Here is an 18,899-nt window from a genome sequence, read left to right on the forward strand (position 1 = left end):
CCATTTTTTCCATTTTCTTTCTAGGAAATTAAACCCTTTTAATTCTTATCTACCTTCTACATAATGGTTATTGAATACTCCACAATATATTAAGTCTAGATGTTATGGTACATGCATACACTTTCAGGCTGTTTATACCCACTGTCACCAATACACATAAATGGGGGGGGAGGCGCTATGAAACTGTATAGAGCTGTATATATACTGGTCTCAGCTTAATGCAGGAAATTGCTGTAATTTCCAGCTGTTTTGTCTAAACTGTTCAAATAAAAACTATGAACAGAGTTCAATACAGGACTGTTTTGAAGAGACTTTCTAAAGTGTACTTTAAAACATAGTAGTTTTTACCTTTCACAAAACTGAGATACAAGAATACTTCTGTTTTACAGTGCATCCCTTCCTAGGAAGTCTCATTAAAACACTCACTCTTTCTCTAGGGGTGGATTTTTTTGAATGCTGCACAGGAAAGGGAAGGAAATAATAGTCTTAACTTTTCTTAAAGGATACCAGAAACATTGCTGGATATAATTTAAGATTAGTGTTTTTCTCTTTCATAGAAAGAACGTACATACTGGGACATGAGTACAGTTACAGCAAGTCTAGGTGTGCTAACAAAACAGGGCACATTCAAGTACAATAACATTTGCTTGAAATTAAAAAGAAACTACATGAGATTAAAGCATTAAAATCATATTCTCAATCTGAATACATGTTAAAAAAAAATCAATGCAGAAGTGCTAGCTCACATTTTACCATATTACAAAAAGCAATTGGTACCCATGTCCATAAAGGCAGCAACAAAGCTGCTTGTCTATTGAAGATACTACTGCAAATCAGACTGCATTCGATGCTAGTTGTAAAAACACCAGCTTTTTCAGAAGTTGGTATCTGTACAAAATTGCAGCTTATTTCTTCACTTCTGTCCCTTCAAAAGTCTTTACACAGTAATGCTAAAATACCCAGCTTTGAGATCCTGAGTCAATATATTGCCACTTTCTTTTTGGTAGCTTGAGCTTCATAGTGTCAACTGACCTTGTGTATCCATTTTTCAGTACAGTCTCTTTCTGTAGCATGGGCAAGTATTTTATCTTCCAAAAGATGTTTTAAGTTATGTTAGAATGGCAGGACTTTTTCTTTAGGGAAGGAATTCAGTTGTGCTGCAACGTATTAGATTCTATAGGTGGAGCAGAGTCATATAATGTGTCTGTATCGTGTGTAGGCTCGCCAGCTAATGTACAAGGATTGGACAGTGTTCCAGCACCACAGTCACAGAAAAACCTAAGGCAAAATGAAAATCCAAGAATTAGCAAAGTGAAGGGAAGTAACTGGGTATAACAGTGCGTGTATTCCACTACATACCTATCATGTCTAATGAACTCTACATCATGTCCCTGATGGCACTTCTTAATGCAGTTCACACATATGGCATTTCGATCTGTGGTGTTGCACGTATGACATCTAAAAAAAGCAAAATCTTGTATTATTGAACTTGTCAGGAATTCACAACACTGCATTTTATTACTCTATGGCTGAATTCTTTGTGGCTGTGAAAGGAACTATAGTATTATATCTGCTCAGAAAAACCTGGGTTGTAATAAATACAGGCAGCCATGCCTTTAATCCCTTTGTTTAATCTTGAGAAACAAAGATGGGTGGGATTTCTCTGGGAGTTCAAGGGCAGCTTGGTCTATACAGCAAGTTACAGGACAGTTATGTGTACAGGAAGACTTTGTCTCAAAAATCACTTTGGAGGTGATAAGCATCATAACTAAAGGGCTTGGAACTATATATATATATATATATATATATATATACACACACACATAAAACTTGTGAGCAATCAGTTTACATTATACTCCCACCACCTTCAGTATTTAGTCTCTGGTTCTAGAGCTCAGTGCAGACAATAGAACCAAAGATGTTAAGCAACGACAATGTAAAAGAATCACTAACTTCCACTTTTCTGTAGTCAATCAAGTGATTAAGAAATATACCTGTAGAAGTCATGCATAGGATAGCTGGTATAACTTGATATTTTATATAAACATTGTCCTCTACTGACAGCCTTTTCTATGGCATCTTGATTGTTCATTATTTTGTTATCTGTAAAAACAGAAGTATTTTCAATAGCTAGATGAGAATACAGTTTTATGTAAGAATAGAAATAGGTTTTCCTTATATAAAATATTCCAACTCCTAGAACAAACTTAAGCCAGACTCAACACTGGTCATTTAAAACTGCTAAGTTGGGAAATGACAGGAATCAACAGTGCTCTGTGGCTATTAGAGAATTGAAACAGCAACATACCTTTCATTGTCACATTAACACCAGATGCTAAAAATAAGCCTCCAAATCGGTTGTTAAAAATCTGATTGCCTTCTAGTGTTGCAGTTGCATGATTTGTAATTTCAATACCTGAAGTGAGATTTACAAACATAGATGATGTCACTTTATACCATTCTCAGACTCTCCAGTCTGGGAAGGGTGTAAGCTGGTGCTTTTGCACTTGTTACTAGCTAAAGAACAAACCGCAAGTATTATAAACAACATTCAGTTCTGACTGCTGAAAACTACAGTCAGACAGGACACATAAACTTAATGGAAAGTGTAACGGATAGAGACTGGAGTAGAGGATGAAGTATAGAGGGGACAGTACCCAGAAGAATGCTGACATACTACAACTGTTATATTAAAAAGAGGAGCTGCCAAATGAGTGTCAGGACTCACTTTTACTTCTGTCTGACCACAAACATTACAAACAGTTCTTTGAAAGGTTGGTGGAGTAGATTTCAAGTAACTTCTCTAACAACCATGTAACGTATGTCCTCTCTTCAAGAACCTTTGTAGTTACAGGTTGTAAAACAAGCCAGAGATTTAAAAAGTACAAACCTGCAGCAAATCCATCAAATATTCTGTTTTTTCTTAAGACTGGATGACTGTTGGTGCTGATAAGAACACCCGCTTGAGCGTTCCTGAAAATATCATTTTCTTCAAGGAGACCTACAATTAAAACATTTAGGTTAAAGCTAGCATATCTAGCAGATATTGTTGAACCAAGGTCTCATGTAGCCCAGGCTGGCCTGAGGACTGATAATCTCTCAAGTTACAGGATGCATTGCTGTCAGCAAGCTCTGCTAGCCCCTTTTATTTGGCTTCTCACTGCATTATAAATTAGCCCTTTAGTTCAAAAGGTTTCAGTAATTTGCAGAATTATGACCATTTTCCTTATTCCTGTTTCCTTTCATCTGATCCTCTTATATTCAGTTTCTGAGGGTTTTAAGAATCAATTTGTTTTTTAAGTCTTTAGTTTATAGACAACCAATTTTTAGGTGCTGAAGAAGACATGGCTCAGTGGTTAGAGCACTGGCTCTTTTCAAGGGGACAACTTGGGTTTGATTCCCATCTCTACATGGTAGCTTACTTACAACTACGTTTAACTCCAGTTTTAGGGGATCCAAAGCACTCTTCTGGCCTCTGTAGGTATCAGGTGTGCAAAGTGTTACACAGTGTTAATAATGAATAAAATCACCAATACCTGTTTTTAATACAGTGAACATTACGCATGGGTGTTTGAATTTCCAGAAGGTAGACATGTTATTTCAGTGGACATCTGACCTCAGGTATTTGTGGGCATTGCATTGTTCTCACTGCAATGTTCTCCTATCCTTCCCCTTGCATGGTTAAGAACCACTAGCCCTAACACATTCCCATTTATTTTCCATGCATGTTTGTGCACTGTGGGCCAGCCAAATAGTCCAGAAGAGGGCATAAAAATTAAACAACCGTGTAGAACCAAGGTCCTCTGCACGAACAGATAGGACCACTAAACCATTTCTCCTGCTCCACTCCCACCCTTTTAGGCATCCAACTGTTTCCCTGTAACTTTATAAATAACTTCTTGTCTACCTTATACCAAGTCCCTGCTTCTAACCAGCTTGCTTGTCCTCCCCATTCTCATTGACTGAATATGTACATGAATTTGGGTGTGCACGTATGAAGCTCTCAGGGCTACTTTGTGGGATATGGGGACTAAATTCAGGTCCTCAGGCCTGTGCACAAGCAGCTCTAGATGCTGATCTATCTCATGGCTCTCTAATGTTATTAAGACAGTTAAAATCCCTTACTGCACATAGAAAACCTTACCCAGCTTCAGCTTTGTTACATTCTAAACCATTTTCTGTTTCCTTCAGAGTCTGTTAACAATGTGCCACTCCACTTAATTGTAGATTTTATGGATGCTTAGCTATCTACCATAGTGTTTGGTACCAAGATGTTCCATCAGGCATTACAAAATAAATAAATGGCAAGCAATTATACTTGGAGAGCCCTCTACCAGTTGAATAGTTAGAGACATAGCAATGAAAACCAAGCCCTCTGTACTTTGTCTCTGGGGTGTGGGGAGTCTCACAGTGAGCCCAGATTGGCTTTAGAATTGTGCCACTTCTCGAACTTCAAACTTGCAGGTACTGACATTAGGTGTGAGCCACTGCAGTTGAGTTATCCTCACTACATTTGTAAGGACTATGAGCTATATCACTTAGCTTTTGAGTTATTACAAACCTAACCCTGAGAGTTCCCATCATCGATGGGATCGTCACTGCTGTGATGTGAATTCTTTCTAGTGTGATGCTGGGGCGGACACTGCAGCAGCGCTTCACTCTCGGCACTGTCTGCTCGTCTATGAAGGAAGGGTCACTGTGGGCCAATGCCTCGAGGCAGACTGGGTTGGCTTTATGGACCAGGGTGAAGCTGGCTAAGTTAGCTTCTTCTCTAAGTTACAGAGTCAACAGAGTTGTGAGTTTACTCCTTCATCTTTTGTAACTTGCCTTTAATGCTAATTAGAATAATAAAAGGACCAGAGTGAGGAGGTCTAATTCTACCTTCAAAATGCTTTACTACCAACTGGCAAAGTTAAGGTGGTACAAAAGATGGAAACACTGTAAATATTCATTTGTCTAATTCTAGGCACCAATTTCCTAAGCCATCTAAGGATGTGCTATGGAGAAAGTTTCATTCATCTGTACATTTTAGTTAGTGATGTCACTGATCATTAAATACATAGATGAACAACACAAAACTGGGTTTTTCACTAATGCAAAATCAACAATACCTCGACCCCCATTAAATATACAGATGCCACCATCTCTTCCATCATGGATTTTATTTCTTCTTAGCGTAGGATTACTATCTGTTTTAATCCAGACTCCAGCCATTGCATTGTCGAATATTTCATTGTCTTCTATACAGCCTAAACCTATAAATGTAAAATTTAGGTACATTTATTTAGAAGCATATTTCTAAAGTTTATTAACATAGAAAAAATGATGGTTTAGACATACCAGAATTATAAACTAGGATTCCACCATTCTGTCCTCCCCAAATTTTGTTGCGTCTAATTTTGGGGTTGCTTCCAGTTCTATGGGTGAGAAAGAAATTAATACCATTTCAATTTGTATGTCTTTTACAACAAAGCTACAATCACCATGGCAAGAACTACATAGGGCCAGTGAGATGGCTCAACACTTGGCAACATGGCTGATGACGTGAACTCATATGGTGGAAGGAGAACCGAGTTAAAAGCTGTTCTCTGAATTTGACACCTGTACCTGTCCACATGCATACACAAAACAACTCTAATTTATAAATTAGCTAGTACCTAAAAGTTTGATTAATCCTGTCTTTCCCATAGAACCACACTTTGCATCATTTTGCTATAACATCATATGGCTATAGAGCCTCCATAGCTAAGTTAAACAACTTGATATCTCTTTTCATACAGGAAGATAAACATTGAATTTAGAAATTACAAGACCCTTAGGATTCCTGGGCCAGGTGTGGTGAGTGGTATATTCCTTTAATCCCAGAATCTGGGATACAGATCTCTGGATTTGAAACCAGCATGGTCTAAATAGAGATCCTGTCTCAAAGAACAAGTCAAACATCCCCCCTCTCCAAAAACAGAATTCCAGAAAGTATTAAGAGTAGACATAATTGGTATTCGCAGAAAGTATTAGAGTAGACATAATTGGTATTCGTGCTGAGCACTGTCTTAGTGCACATACTTGAATTCCAGCATTGGAACTGTGGAAGGAGATGTAGGCAGATCTGTATGAGTTTTAAGCCACCCTGGTCTACATAGTAACTTAAAAAGTTTAATAACTATAGCATAAAAACAGAAGTCTCCATTTTATTGAGTGCCAGTGGCATCCTGGGCACCAGGTAAGGGTAGGTAGCGACACAAGAGTGAGCTGAGCTCTTCTGCCATGTATCATCAGTGCTTGGACGGAATACACAACAGAATAAACTACCCATTAAATACACAAGTTCTAGTCTACATACTCCCAAGTCTTTCCCAAAAGAAAGCCAAGTAAGAAAGCATTTACCTTATCTGAACCCCTGAATACATATGATTGTAGATGTCATTATCTTCTAGAACACCATGTCCATTGTCATAGAAATAAACACCAACCTAAATTTGAAGGGAAAGAAAAGAACAACTCTTTCATGTCATACATTTTTTAAAAAATAAAGCAGAACTGATCCAAAGAAGACCAAGGAAGCGATCTTGCCTGCTTGCCGCTGTGTATCCGGTTTCTCCTTAGTACTGGTGTGCTGCCAGTTGTCACCCAGACGCCAGCCAGAGTGTTGCTGTAAACTTCATTCTCTTCTATTACACCTTGTCCCTTTTCATGCTGAATACAAGGTAAACTGGTTACTGTACATACCAAATGTCACGTGTGCTCCTCCCTCAGACAGCTCTGCCAATAACTGTAGTGCCCTTTTTATTTTTTCTAGTGATGGTAACTGAACCTAGAACTCATGAATTAGGAATATGCTCAACTCTAAAGCATATTCTAAAGCTGTTTTCTCTCTGGCCTTTAAATGCTTGGTGATTCCACAGGTCTTTCCCTGCTCTTTACTAAGGTGCCTTTACTGGCTGCATCATCTCACGGGGCTCCAAAGGGCCCTTCCCCTGCCTGTGACAGTCCCAGGCAGGTTGGAATATGTTAAGTAGACCAGGCTGACCTCTGTCTTCGGATACATCTCCACACCCAGGCCAATGTTTTGTTTCCTTACTTCTTTCATGTTTTTAGACAGGCTGGCCTCCAATTTCTGATCCCCCTACCTCTTCCTAAATTGGGGTCACACACTGTCATAACAGTTTTTTAAAAGGTAGTTTCTACTTTAATCTTCTGAAGTTTTTAAAAATACCCTTTGTATAGTTTTTTACCTTAAATACATCTCAGTAATAGAAGCATTTTTTTAAAGCTAAGGAACACTTCTAAAATGAAATATTATAAAAGTTTCATTTTGTAAAGTTATTAAAACTTTTGCTGTGAAACCACTCCAAAATAATGCCTCAATGATAACAGAATTTTTTTATCACCTTTAGAAAAAAATTTTAAGATTGAGGTTGCTGTTTCATTTTAAGGTTCTCTCTTTTGGGAGTGGCAGTGGTTAGCTTATATACTGCTTTTATAGAATTTCAGATTTATAAAGTAGTCACACTGACAAAATCCCAGTGTGACAACACAAAGCAGACAGCATATGCAGGCTTGGTTCTGAGTTCATGACTAGACTGTGATGCCTGAAGCACACATGGTAGAAGAAAAGAACCGACCCCCGCTGAAAAGTGGCATGCATTCCCTTACCCACAAACACACACGTTCATAGAGGCTCTCTCTTATGCCTCAAAGTACTCAGCTACTTATACATCAGAACTAGAAATCATTTGTGTGTTCAAAGGAAGACTGCAGTCTACATACTAAAGATGCAGATTCACAATCCAGAAGTTTATAATACAATCTTGTCGGGCTCACTCTGTAGCCAGGCTGGCCTCAAACATGCTTGTCTCACTGGTAATTTATCTACTCCTGTCTCCCACTGCCCAGCAGGGGGTGTCTGTCCACAGCCACCACATCCTCATGCCTGTATGGAGAGCGCACTGCCAACAAAGCCACCATGCAGCCCCAGGTCCGAGCTGGAATTATGGGCTTTTACATCTAGCTATCTTACCTTATTTTATGCATAAGAGTCAGGAGATTAACAAATATTTTAATATAAGGCTTGAACATGAGAAGTAAGAGAAACAGAGGTGCTTAGAAAGATGTCTCCAAGATCATGCATTTAAGTTTCTCAATAACTCTCCTTCCTTCCCTCCCAGTTCTCAAAGAAGGATCGTATGTTGTCTGGGGTAACCTTGAATCTGCTCAAACAGTCTACAATGACACATGGAACTTCTGATCCTCCTGCCTCTTCCAAATCCTGGGATTATAGGCTTGGGCTACTAGGCCTGGTTTAAGTGGTGGTGGGAACCGAATCTACTCCAGAAAAGCACTCTACCCATGAGGCACATGCCTAGCCTTGGTCCTTGATATTCATGCATGAGATTACATAACTGCATTCATTAACTTACCACATAAATCCCACCATGCTGTCCATCATGAATTTTGTTATGTCGGACAATAGGACAACTGTTTGTCCTAATCTGAATTCCTGCTAACGCATTGCCTATTTAAAAATAAAGTTTACAAAGTCAATGTTTCAAACCTAGAAGAATGGAGGAGTAATCTGACATCAGGTAACAGTAGAGATTCATGTACTAGAGCTTCAGTGAGTATTACAAGACAAAGTTAAGGGGAATAGAGCATAAGTAGATGGAGAGATGTGGGCAGATTAACAGGGATCAAACCAGGTTGTCAAGTATTCTATTTAGCCTCTTCATGCCCGTTTCTGATTAACAAGTAGAGATATTAGTATCTATCTCATAAAATTAATGTGAATACCATGTGTCTGGCACATCAGTATGCTGAATTAAAGCTTTAGTAAGGGGTACTTCCCTTATCTACTGAGCTCAAAGTTAATTGAACTTCAACCAATATTATTAGATATTTAGTGAATGCAAGAAAATCATAAACACACATAAACACTAGAAAATGTATTTGGGATAGTACCTTGTACACATGGCATTGAATAAATGTTTAAGCATCAAATACTCTTTGAAACTTTGTATATTCTTAAGTTTTATCATTGTTTTGTGTATTATATTCTCATGAATGTCTATGGATCATGGACTCATGGATACCCTGGAACTGGAGTTTACAGATGGTTGTAGGTGTTTTGAATTGAACCTGGGTCCTCTCAACCGCTAAGCCATTTTCTACCCCTTTATTGAGACTTTAAAAGAACCAGATCACTTCTCGCACTGAATTTCAAAACAGTTTACTGCTAACATCAAGAAAGCAGACTATTCTTATGGTTGTGCTCCTCCCACCCACCGAAAGATCAAGAGCCACAGACCTGCACTATCCTGGGGCTGTGGCTGCAGAGAGTGTGTGAGCGAATAAAGGCGCCTCAGCAAACACCACATCTATGACATATGGTCCGAGGTGTGTTCCTGCTCTAGTGTGTGACAGAACTGGCTCAGGGTCTCTAAGAGTACTCGAGCTCATCAAGCAGAGGGTGGGTTTACCCAGGAGGCATGAAGAGCAGAGCAATGTCCGGGTAGCTCTGAGAAAAGTAGAGGCCAAGGACTGAGCCTGTCCCACCTGTCTCCTCATTCAGTAATCTATATGTCACATATATATGCAGGCACGCACACGTGCACACATACACACAACAAAATCATTTGCTTACCATAAATGTCATTTCCTTCTATAAGGCCTCGTCCATCACCAAAGATGTAAACTCCTCCTTGATTTCCATTAAATATAGAATTCCCCCTATAATGTGAAACGAGTTTAAAGAAATCATATACTTAGTAAAACTTACTTTACCATCTGTGGCAATATGAAAATTATTTAGATGTGGCTGCCTGATTAGATATTTCAAAATTCTTTTAGTCCTTTCTACTACACTAAGGGCTTTGAAAAACAAAACACCTATTATGGAAAATGAAAGAGCATTTATTTATATCTACTTTTTGCAATGTTGAACTAATACAGAGACTTGGCTATTACTGGGCAAGCTCTGAGCTATGTTCTCAGACCCTAAATAATATTCTTTTTGCTGTTTGAATTTGATTTTCTTTCTTTTTTTTTTTAGAGACTCACTATACAGACCAGGTTGGCCTCAAACTTGTGGGGCTCCTCAATCCTCTGATCCCCAAGTGATAGGGACACAGGTATTTGCCATTACTCCCAGCTCCAAAATAGTATTTCAAATATCACTTTGAAACAATTTCTTTTAGTTGGCTTAGAAATACATAATGAAAGTTTGCAATACATTTTCATAAAGCCAGCAGATAACTTGATATTTGAAACTAAACGGTTGAGCGTGGCAGTGTATGCCTTTAATCCCAGCACTCAGGATGCAAAGGTGGGTGGACCTCTGAGCTCAAAGCCAACCAAATACATGAACACCAGGTACCTCACTAAAACAAGGCAACACAGCATTTTTCAACTGCTCATAAAAGAACAAACAAAATTAAAAAAAAAAAAAAGTGAAATAGTTACTCATTTAGATGCATTCAGAAAAACACATTTTACAGGAATCAGATGTTTAGTGTGTGTGTATACTGTACAACTGGTTTTATATATAGATTTTTAAATTTTATGTGTGTTTTGCCTGCTTTTGTGTCTGTGTGAAAGAGTTGAATTCCCTGGTGGTAGTTATAGACAGTGTGAGCTGCCATGCGGGTGCTGGGAATTGAATCCAGGTCCTGCTCTGAAAGAGCAGCCAGGGCTCCTAACAGCCATTTCTCCAGCCTCACACACAAAAATATTTTAAGAGTTAATGTTCAGTATCTTCACTTTTCTTGGAAGTAAAAAAAAAAAAACACAAACAAAACCAACCTGTATCTGTAACTATGCAAATACCTTATCGTTGGGTCACTATTTGAGGTAATCCACACGCCTGCGAAGTTGTTTGCATAGATTTTATTCTCTATAAATTGTCCTCTTCCTTTTTCATGGACATATATTCCTCCAGTCTGCCCATGGTGAATTTCACATCGAACCACTGTGGGATTGGCGTAGGCTTTCACCTCAAAGCCTGCTATCCTGTTCCTGTGTATGTTGCAACTTTCAAAGTAGCCCTGGAAAAAGTTAAAATCTTTATGTAAAGGCTACTCTCTAAATAGAAATGAAACAAAAATGAAAAATAAACATTAAAGTTCAAATACCGAAACAATACAAATCTCCTTTTTCCTTTTTTTGAGACCAGGTTCCTCTGTGTAGCCTAGTTTGTTTTAGATCTCACTCTGTAGACCAGGCTGGCCTGGAACTCAGATCTGCTTGTCTCTGCCTCTGCCAGGATTAAAGGCATGTGCTACCACTGCCTAGCAAATTTTCTAGTTACTATGAATGCACTCAAAGATACGAAAGAAAAATATAGAAATTTGTATTCAACAAACGTAATTATGTACTTAAAACGTATTATCCTTTACCAAGGGGCTAAAGTCATTAAAAAAAAACATGTTAATTGCCTTTATAAATACCAACAAACTGGGGCTGAAGAGATGGCTCAATAGCTAAGAGCGCTTGCTGTTCTTGCAGAGAACTTGGGCTTGGTTCCCTGTACCTACTCAGTGGCTCACAATTATGTCATTAAGTCAAGTTCTAAGAGAGCCAATATATGTGCTCTGGCCTCTGTGGGCACCAAGCATGCATCTGGTACATACATACAAACAAACAAACAAACAAACAAAACACTTATATAACCAATTACAACAGATTGGTTGGAGGGTTGGAAAAATAAAATGCCTACTATGTTTGATCCTCAAGAGCATGAAAAAAAAGTTCCAATAAATCAACTTGTAAAACATGACCTACAGTTAGGTAGGGGCAACAGAGAGGCCTAGATGCTCTGGAGGCTGGTGCAGGAGGATTACGTCACCCCAGCAGTTCCGGCTAGCTGGCACCACAGAGGCTTAGTTTCAAAACCAGTATTAATGAACAAAACACTGACCTACAAACAACAGTGTGGTGGTCTATGATGTTAGCATCTGGAAGGCACAGAGAGGCAGAGGCAGGAAATGGAGAGCTCAAGGCCAGCCCTGGCTACATAAGACGTCTGGAATCATTCTGGGTTATATGAGATCACGTCTTTTAAAAAAAAGCTAGAAATAAGTCAAGGTTCATTCATCCTAACACAAGAAACAAGCTACATTTTGCTTTAAAATATAATGTAAAGAACTATGTCTATTTTGTTAAGATATAACTCCATATTAATGTAAAATGGTTCAGTAAAGCCAATCTGCAATATGAATTTATATTCACTATATATTGCTTTACAATATAAAGCTATAAAAGCTCTTATAATTTTATGCAGTCATCTTTATTAATTACCACAAAGGAGGAAGTACAAGAAACTCAGCATGAAACAAACCTCTCCAAATTTAAAAAAAAAAAAAAAAAGAACCAAAATATAGTGGTATATGTTTATATTCCAGACCTCAGAAAAGACAGGAAGGGAGGGATCTTAAGTTCAAGGGCAGCCTATGATACATAATAGAACCTTGACTTTAAGTAAATAAATAAAATTAAGTAAAATTGGAGGAAGAAAAAGAAAAAAAGAAAAGGGCTATTTTCATTGAAATCAAGGTCCATAACCCAAATTATAAATTAATTTATTACAAAGCCATCTTCCAAATGTTACATTCTCTGAATAAAGAGGACACTAAGTTAATGTTACCACAGAATGTCCTTAGAGTATAGTTCTTAAGTACCAAATGTTACTAAGTCAAGCAGAGGATCTACTGAAGTTAAAAAGATATCTGGCTTCTTTCTGAAACTCCCATTGGCAGTTATTAGGACTTAGGGAAGGGCTGGAGAGATGGCTCAGGAGCTCAGAGCACCACTGGTTGGTTTTCCAGAGGACCCAGATTTGATTCCCAGAACCAACAACTATCAGCAGATCTAATACCCTCTCTTCATGGGCACTACATAGATATGGTACACAGGCAGAATATACACACATTACATAGAATTGAAGGGAGGAGGGAACAAAGACCTGGAGGAGAGGAGCTGCAGATAACTCTTTATAGGTAGGGGCCCCTCTCATATGTGCACCAAAACCAACCCAACCCAAAAAATATCAGAACACACTTCTTCCTCAAACCAAATCCCCAAATGTTTGGAACCTTAAGCCAGCTATGTTTAGAGGCATGGTCTCTGGAAAGTGACTAGGACTAGACAGGACCACCAAGTGGAGCTTCTATGATTGAAGAAGAGACCAGGGTGAAAACATTCATACTTTTTTGGCATATAGTATGCTATAGACAATTTTGGATTTCTGCTCACAAGACACTATGATCAAATGCAGCAACTTAATCCTATACCAGAACCCCGGGTCACAACCAGCTTCCTCCACACCAGCCTGTGATAACTATGCTACCAGAGACATAAAACAGGCTAATACAGATAGTACGAATGGGCAAACAGGATCAAAGGAGAACTGAGACATGTTTATGTAACCCTGGCTGGCCTGGAACTACTAAGATTGTACAGGGCTGGAGAGACAACTTCTCCATTAAGAGTAGCAGATATTCCTGCAGAGGACAAGTGCTCAATTCTCAGCATGCATAGGGTTCATAACCATCTGTAACTCCTGTTCCAGAGGATGATGTCCTCTTATGGCTTATGTGAATATTGTGCATGCACACATACACACACATGAAAGCAAAACACCTATACACACTGGGGGGCGGGGGGGCGGCACGTCAGTGTACAACTTTAGACCCAGCACCCAGGAGGCAGAAGCAGGTAGATCTCTCTGAGTTGAAAGGCCAGCCTGATCTGCATTGTAATCTCCACGTTGGTCAGAGCTACACATCAAGACCTCATCTCAAAAAGATTAATGAGCAAGGGGAGGAAGCTAGTTGAAATGTGTATTTAGTTCCTTACTCTTTAAAAGAGGTGGTCAGACACACAACTAACAACGATAAGCTCTCAAGTTGTAGCAAAACTTTATTTTTCCTATTTTTTTTAAACCAAAGTTTAAAGGGGGGCTGGAGAGATGGCTCAGCAGTTAAGAACACTGACTGCTCTTCCAGAGGTCCTGAGTTCAAGACCTAGCAGCCACACACACTGTGTCTCACAACCATCTGTAATGGGATCTGATGCCCTCTTCTTGTGTGTCTGAAGACAGCTACAGTGTACTCACATTAAATAAATATATTAAAACCAAAACAACAACAACAACAACAAAACCCTATTTTTTAAAATCCCAAGGCAGAAAATCATTTGGGTGTTTCTATGCATGACATGAAGAAAACAGATATTTGTGCACAAGTGTGTAGGCTAGGGTCAGTATAGGGGTTTTCCTCAGTTTGGTTCACCTTATTTTTAAAAAGTACACTTGGGTCTCCCTGGGGCTGTAGTCATGAGCTGCTGGGAACCTGTGAGGAGGATGTACTCCGAATGTCCTCCCTCCTCAGACCGGGGACACAGTGTCACAGTACCAGCGGTGTACTTCTCCTGTCACTGCAGCAGCCATTCACACCATCCACCATCTCCCCGGCCCCGAGCATCCTTAGGGTTCATTTTATGATCACTGGGATTTAAACTGGAAGCATGTAGTGTGTACAGAGAAAGAAAACTTAAAAACTGACCAGTGGATCTACAGATAAATGATAGGCAAGTAAGTAGTTTAGTGTTTAGTTTGATGTTCTTCGTACTTCTAGAAAGGTTGCCCTGAGTCAAAGACTGACTTCCCAGGACAGCTGCAGCAGAGCCGAGTGGAAGAGCACAGATTTAACAGATCCGGCCTCACACGCTGTGTCGCAGGACAGTGCAAACCCAAAAGATGTGACAGGCCATAGAAACACTTCTTTTCCCTAAATAATTGTAATTTGTTAGAAATCCTTTCATTAACCTTAAATGGGACTGTCAATCCATTAACACTGTTGAGCTTTTAATTTAAAAAAAAATGCTGTTGTGATACTTCTAAACACAAATCTGTAAACAAACACCCAGAAAACCTGCCTAAGGGCTCTCCTGCCATGGAAGAAGTGAACTAAAGTGAACTAATCACCACCATGGGCTCTTCATAAGTGAGGGGCTTGTTGTAGTAAGGCTACAATTCACCTTTGCACCTCTGCTCATTTGTGAATGATATAAGTATTTATAAATAAATAAATATTTATTTAGAGAGATGGCTCAGTGGTTAAGAGCACTGACTGCTCTTCTAGAGTTCCTGAGTTCAAATCCCACCAATCACATGGTGACTCAGAATCATCTGTAATGAGATCTGATGCCTCTTCTGGTGTATCTGGAGACATCTGCAGTGTACTTATATAGAATAAATAAATAAATCTTTATAAATAAATAAATATGATACTGGATACAGTCTAAAGAAAACACAGGCAAAACCATAAACACACATTTCCATTACAGAATCAACAGTTTAGGACTTATTACCAATACGTGATCCTGTATCAGAAGGTTGTGAGCCACCATGTGGTTGCTGGGAATTGAACTCTGGAAGAGTGCTCTTAACAACTGAGCCACTATTCAGCTTAAGAATAGTTTCTTAACAATCTTATTTTAATACACTCCTAATAATTATCCAGATTCCCTCTCTGTCAGTAAAAGAACTCTATTATTCAATAAATATGCCCTCCACTCTCTGAGCATGGAGGCTGCTTTTCTGCTTGCCGACATTACAGGAGTTGGCAATATGTCTACACATGTGGACTGACACTGGCTAAGCTAGTGTAGGAACTCAGCTTCTGAAAGATGGTATTCATCATGGCTCAGTGCACCTGGGGTCGGTACATTTCTTTGCCATGGCCCCACTGTGCTCAGGGAGTGTAACTAACACAGCACGGCAGTCAGCTCTCCAGTCCTATTTTTCACCACTTTCCCATGTCTCTGATGCATACAACAGATTGGCAAATGCTGTGTGAAGACAGGAAAATTACTTCAAGGAAAACCAGACACTAAATCAAAAAAGAACATCTAAATGATATCCGTCTATCAAAACAGTCTTGTGTAGGCTTGACCTGCTGGGAACTTGCTACATGGCCCAGACTGGTCTCAAACTTGTGGTGATACTCTCGCCTCCGCTGTGTTGGGATTACATATTAACACTATTTTGGAATAATGACCTTAGAGAACTCTAAAAGTCAAGTCTAGAAAATTATGTAAAATAAACAGCCAAATTTAAATGCTCGATAAGTTCTGCTTGTTTAAAGATGGCTTGGTAGTATTGCTTTGTTTTTCCCTAGTACTGTTTTAATATATCCATGGTTGGCCTTGATTCTGGATTTCCCTGCCTCTGACTAGCAAGGTTGAGATTATAGGATATTGGCACATAATCATACAATCTTTCTAAAAGGAGGAATAAAACAGAAACCAAGTTAATGAGAGGCTGGAGAGAACACTTGCCTACTGTTCTCCAGGTCTGAGGTCTGACTTTTCAACACTGCAGCCTACCAAATAAACAATCAAAAGAACAACAAACCCCTCAGCAATTGAGACTATTATTTGCGAAGCATAAACACTACAGATCAGCTCTATTAGATTATCTATAGTGCTGACTAAAAATGCTTTTTCTTCTTTTCTCATTTTGGAGATTCTTGTTGTACCTGATATGGAGAGTATGAACAGACACAGACACATGGCCTTTCCCCAGAGGACCCATGTGATTTCTACAGTCAGACATGAGAAACTGGGTCTACCATAAACATAATTTACTGGATATAATGCTTTGGGAATGTAAATTAATAGAATGAATATTGTATGACTTAAAAATATAATAATAACTCTTCAATTCAGATAATCTGATACAAAATAACACTGATGTATGAAATGTTAACTGGCAGAACCAGCTTTTATCATAAGACTAAATCTTACCATGCCATGATCAAATGTGAACACACCAACATCACGTCCATGATGAATGTGATTCCGTCTAATAATTGGATTCCCATGATTTTTAACCCAAATCCCAGCTAATGCATTATTAGAAATTTCATTATCTTCATATATTCCCTACAAAAGTGAGAAATAAACATTAGTGCAGTTTAAAAATATTAATAGAATAGTTTTTAAAAAGTCCAAATTAAGTACCTGTGCATGATCTGTTATATAAAGTCCGACATTTTCACAGTCACTGATGTTACAGTGTTTGATAGTGGGACATGCTCCCTGACCACTGACACATACTGCAGAACCAACTGTAAGAAACATATTCGTTAGAAACCCCACAAAGGAACAACACCGTGAACCCACTCTACAGGAAGCACGAGGCGAGCGCACACCTGTGCATGTGCTTCGGATGATGCAGTGATCGATGACAGGGCTGCAGTTGACCGTGATCTCTAAGCAGTGGTGTGCGTTGTGATGCTGAGCAGATTTGTCATCAGGGTTGAACTGAAATGTAGAAATTTTATTTGAAGTAACAACTGCTCAATTACCAAATTCAAAAAGTATTTCAGAATGAAAATTGTCTTACTCTTATTGTCATATATCCAACATAAGCATCTTCAGAACCTTCCATAAAAACGAAAGTGGAATCTCTAGTGTTTTCAATGATAACTTTGTCTGCAACTTTCCCAGGTGCTGTAGAAGACATTTTAAACATACAGCTTGTATTCTGTTCAGTCAGTGAGGTATTTGTAAAGAGAGGATTTCCACCCTCCTCCCTACCCCTCTGCAAAAGGCAGGGCTCAGGATGGCCTCAAACTTAAGATCCTCCCAGTTCCTCTTTCCCAGGGCCAGGGTGCCGACAGGGGCATTTAAGACAGTACTGAGCACTGTGCTGGAGAGGGTTCAGTGATAGGAGTGCTTCCTGCTCGTCCAGAGGACCTGAGTTCAATGCCCAGCCCCCACCCCATATGGCTCAGAACTGCCTCTGGCTCCAGCTCCACACACGCCCAAACACAAACATGCACACATGAAAAAATTAAAAAGACATCAGTATTAAGCAGCAGAACAGCTTTTTGTTGACTATGTTTTATCAGTATCTATGACAAATTTAATCATATTTACTGGAGATATTGTTTGATAACACTGCACCCAAACTCAAATATAGTAATACTTCTAATAAAATTCAACTATAAACAGTATTAATATCAAATGTGTATTAAGAAGTAAATAGTTGGGGCTGGAGAGATGGCTCAGTGGTTAAGACCACTGGCTGCTCTTCCAGAGTTGCTGAGTTCAATCCCCACAACCTGGCTCACAACCGTCTGTAATAGGATCTGGTGCCCTCTTGTGGCACGTGGATGCACATGCTAACAGAGTACTCATATACATAAAAAATAAAATTAAAAACAAAAACCAGCAGCTCAGGGTATTGATCTCTTTATATTAACTTTCAATATAACATCCATTTTTAAAGCTGAACATTTAAAGTTAAAAGAAGCAGAATTTTCTTGTTTTAGGGGAATGATGGTGCTAGGTGACTTGAGCAGGTCCTCAGACATGCTAGACTAACAATATACTCTCAATCCCTCTCCTCTTTATGATAAAAATTTGGTAGGGAAGCAGAGAGTCAGTAAATGAAAATTTCATCAGTAAATAATACCTACCTTTAAAGTGGCCTACTTAATGTATTCTCAAAAAAAAAAAAAAATCAAATATGGAGTCAATTCTTGAGATAACCCAACATTACATTAGTGGGTTAGAGCAAAGAGATGTGACTCAGTGATGAGGGGCCTTTGCAGAGGGCCTGGGTACAGGTTCCAGCACTCAGGATCTGTCACAACCACTCCTAACTCCAGTTCCAGAGGGTTTTACACCCTCTTCTGACCTCTGCAGGCACTAGGCAAGCACATGGTGCACATATATACAAACATACAGGAACACATGAAATAAAATAAACAAATCTAAAAACCAAAAGCAATACACCAAAGCATTAGTGCTAGGGAGAGACCTCAGCAGCAGAGAGCCTGTGTAGTGAGTACACACAGGGCTCTACGTTTGAACCCCAGCAACACAAAACACTAAACTAG

At 39.1% G+C, this 18,899-nt stretch overlaps 1 protein-coding gene across 3 annotated transcripts in view; it reads right to left on the reverse strand.

The window, feature by feature from the left end:
- Positions 1-8: 8 nt before the first annotated feature.
- The window catches only part of FBXO11 (F-box protein 11), a 69,537-nt gene continuing 50,646 nt past the window's right edge, over positions 9-18,899 (reverse strand). The window contains exons 8-23 of one of the 3 annotated variants that reach the window (XM_080914479.1): positions 17,399-17,505; positions 17,205-17,316; positions 17,014-17,120; positions 16,798-16,935; positions 10,819-11,036; positions 9,638-9,723; positions 8,418-8,512; positions 6,571-6,693; positions 6,385-6,470; positions 5,341-5,417; positions 5,112-5,255; positions 2,891-3,001; positions 2,309-2,416; positions 1,995-2,103; positions 1,360-1,458; positions 12-1,278 (exon numbers count right to left, since the gene is read on the reverse strand). In XM_080914479.1, coding sequence (XP_080770605.1) covers positions 1,149-1,278; positions 1,360-1,458; positions 1,995-2,103; positions 2,309-2,416; positions 2,891-3,001; positions 5,112-5,255; positions 5,341-5,417; positions 6,385-6,470; positions 6,571-6,693; positions 8,418-8,512; positions 9,638-9,723; positions 10,819-11,036; positions 16,798-16,935; positions 17,014-17,120; positions 17,205-17,316; positions 17,399-17,505 — 1,850 coding nt within the window. In that variant the 3' untranslated portion in view covers positions 12-1,148. Of the gene's footprint in view, positions 1,459-1,994; positions 2,104-2,308; positions 2,417-2,890; positions 3,002-5,111; positions 5,256-5,340; positions 5,418-6,384; positions 6,471-6,570; positions 6,694-8,417; positions 8,513-9,637; positions 9,724-10,818; positions 11,037-16,797; positions 16,936-17,013; positions 17,121-17,204; positions 17,317-17,398; positions 17,506-18,899 lie in introns of all 3 variants that reach the window. The other 2 variants (XM_080914478.1, XM_080914477.1) reach the window with 2 other exon arrangements.

Source organism: Micromys minutus, assembly GCF_963924665.1.
Source record: "Micromys minutus genome assembly, chromosome: 3".
Lineage (NCBI taxonomy): Eukaryota > Metazoa > Chordata > Mammalia > Rodentia > Muridae > Micromys > Micromys minutus.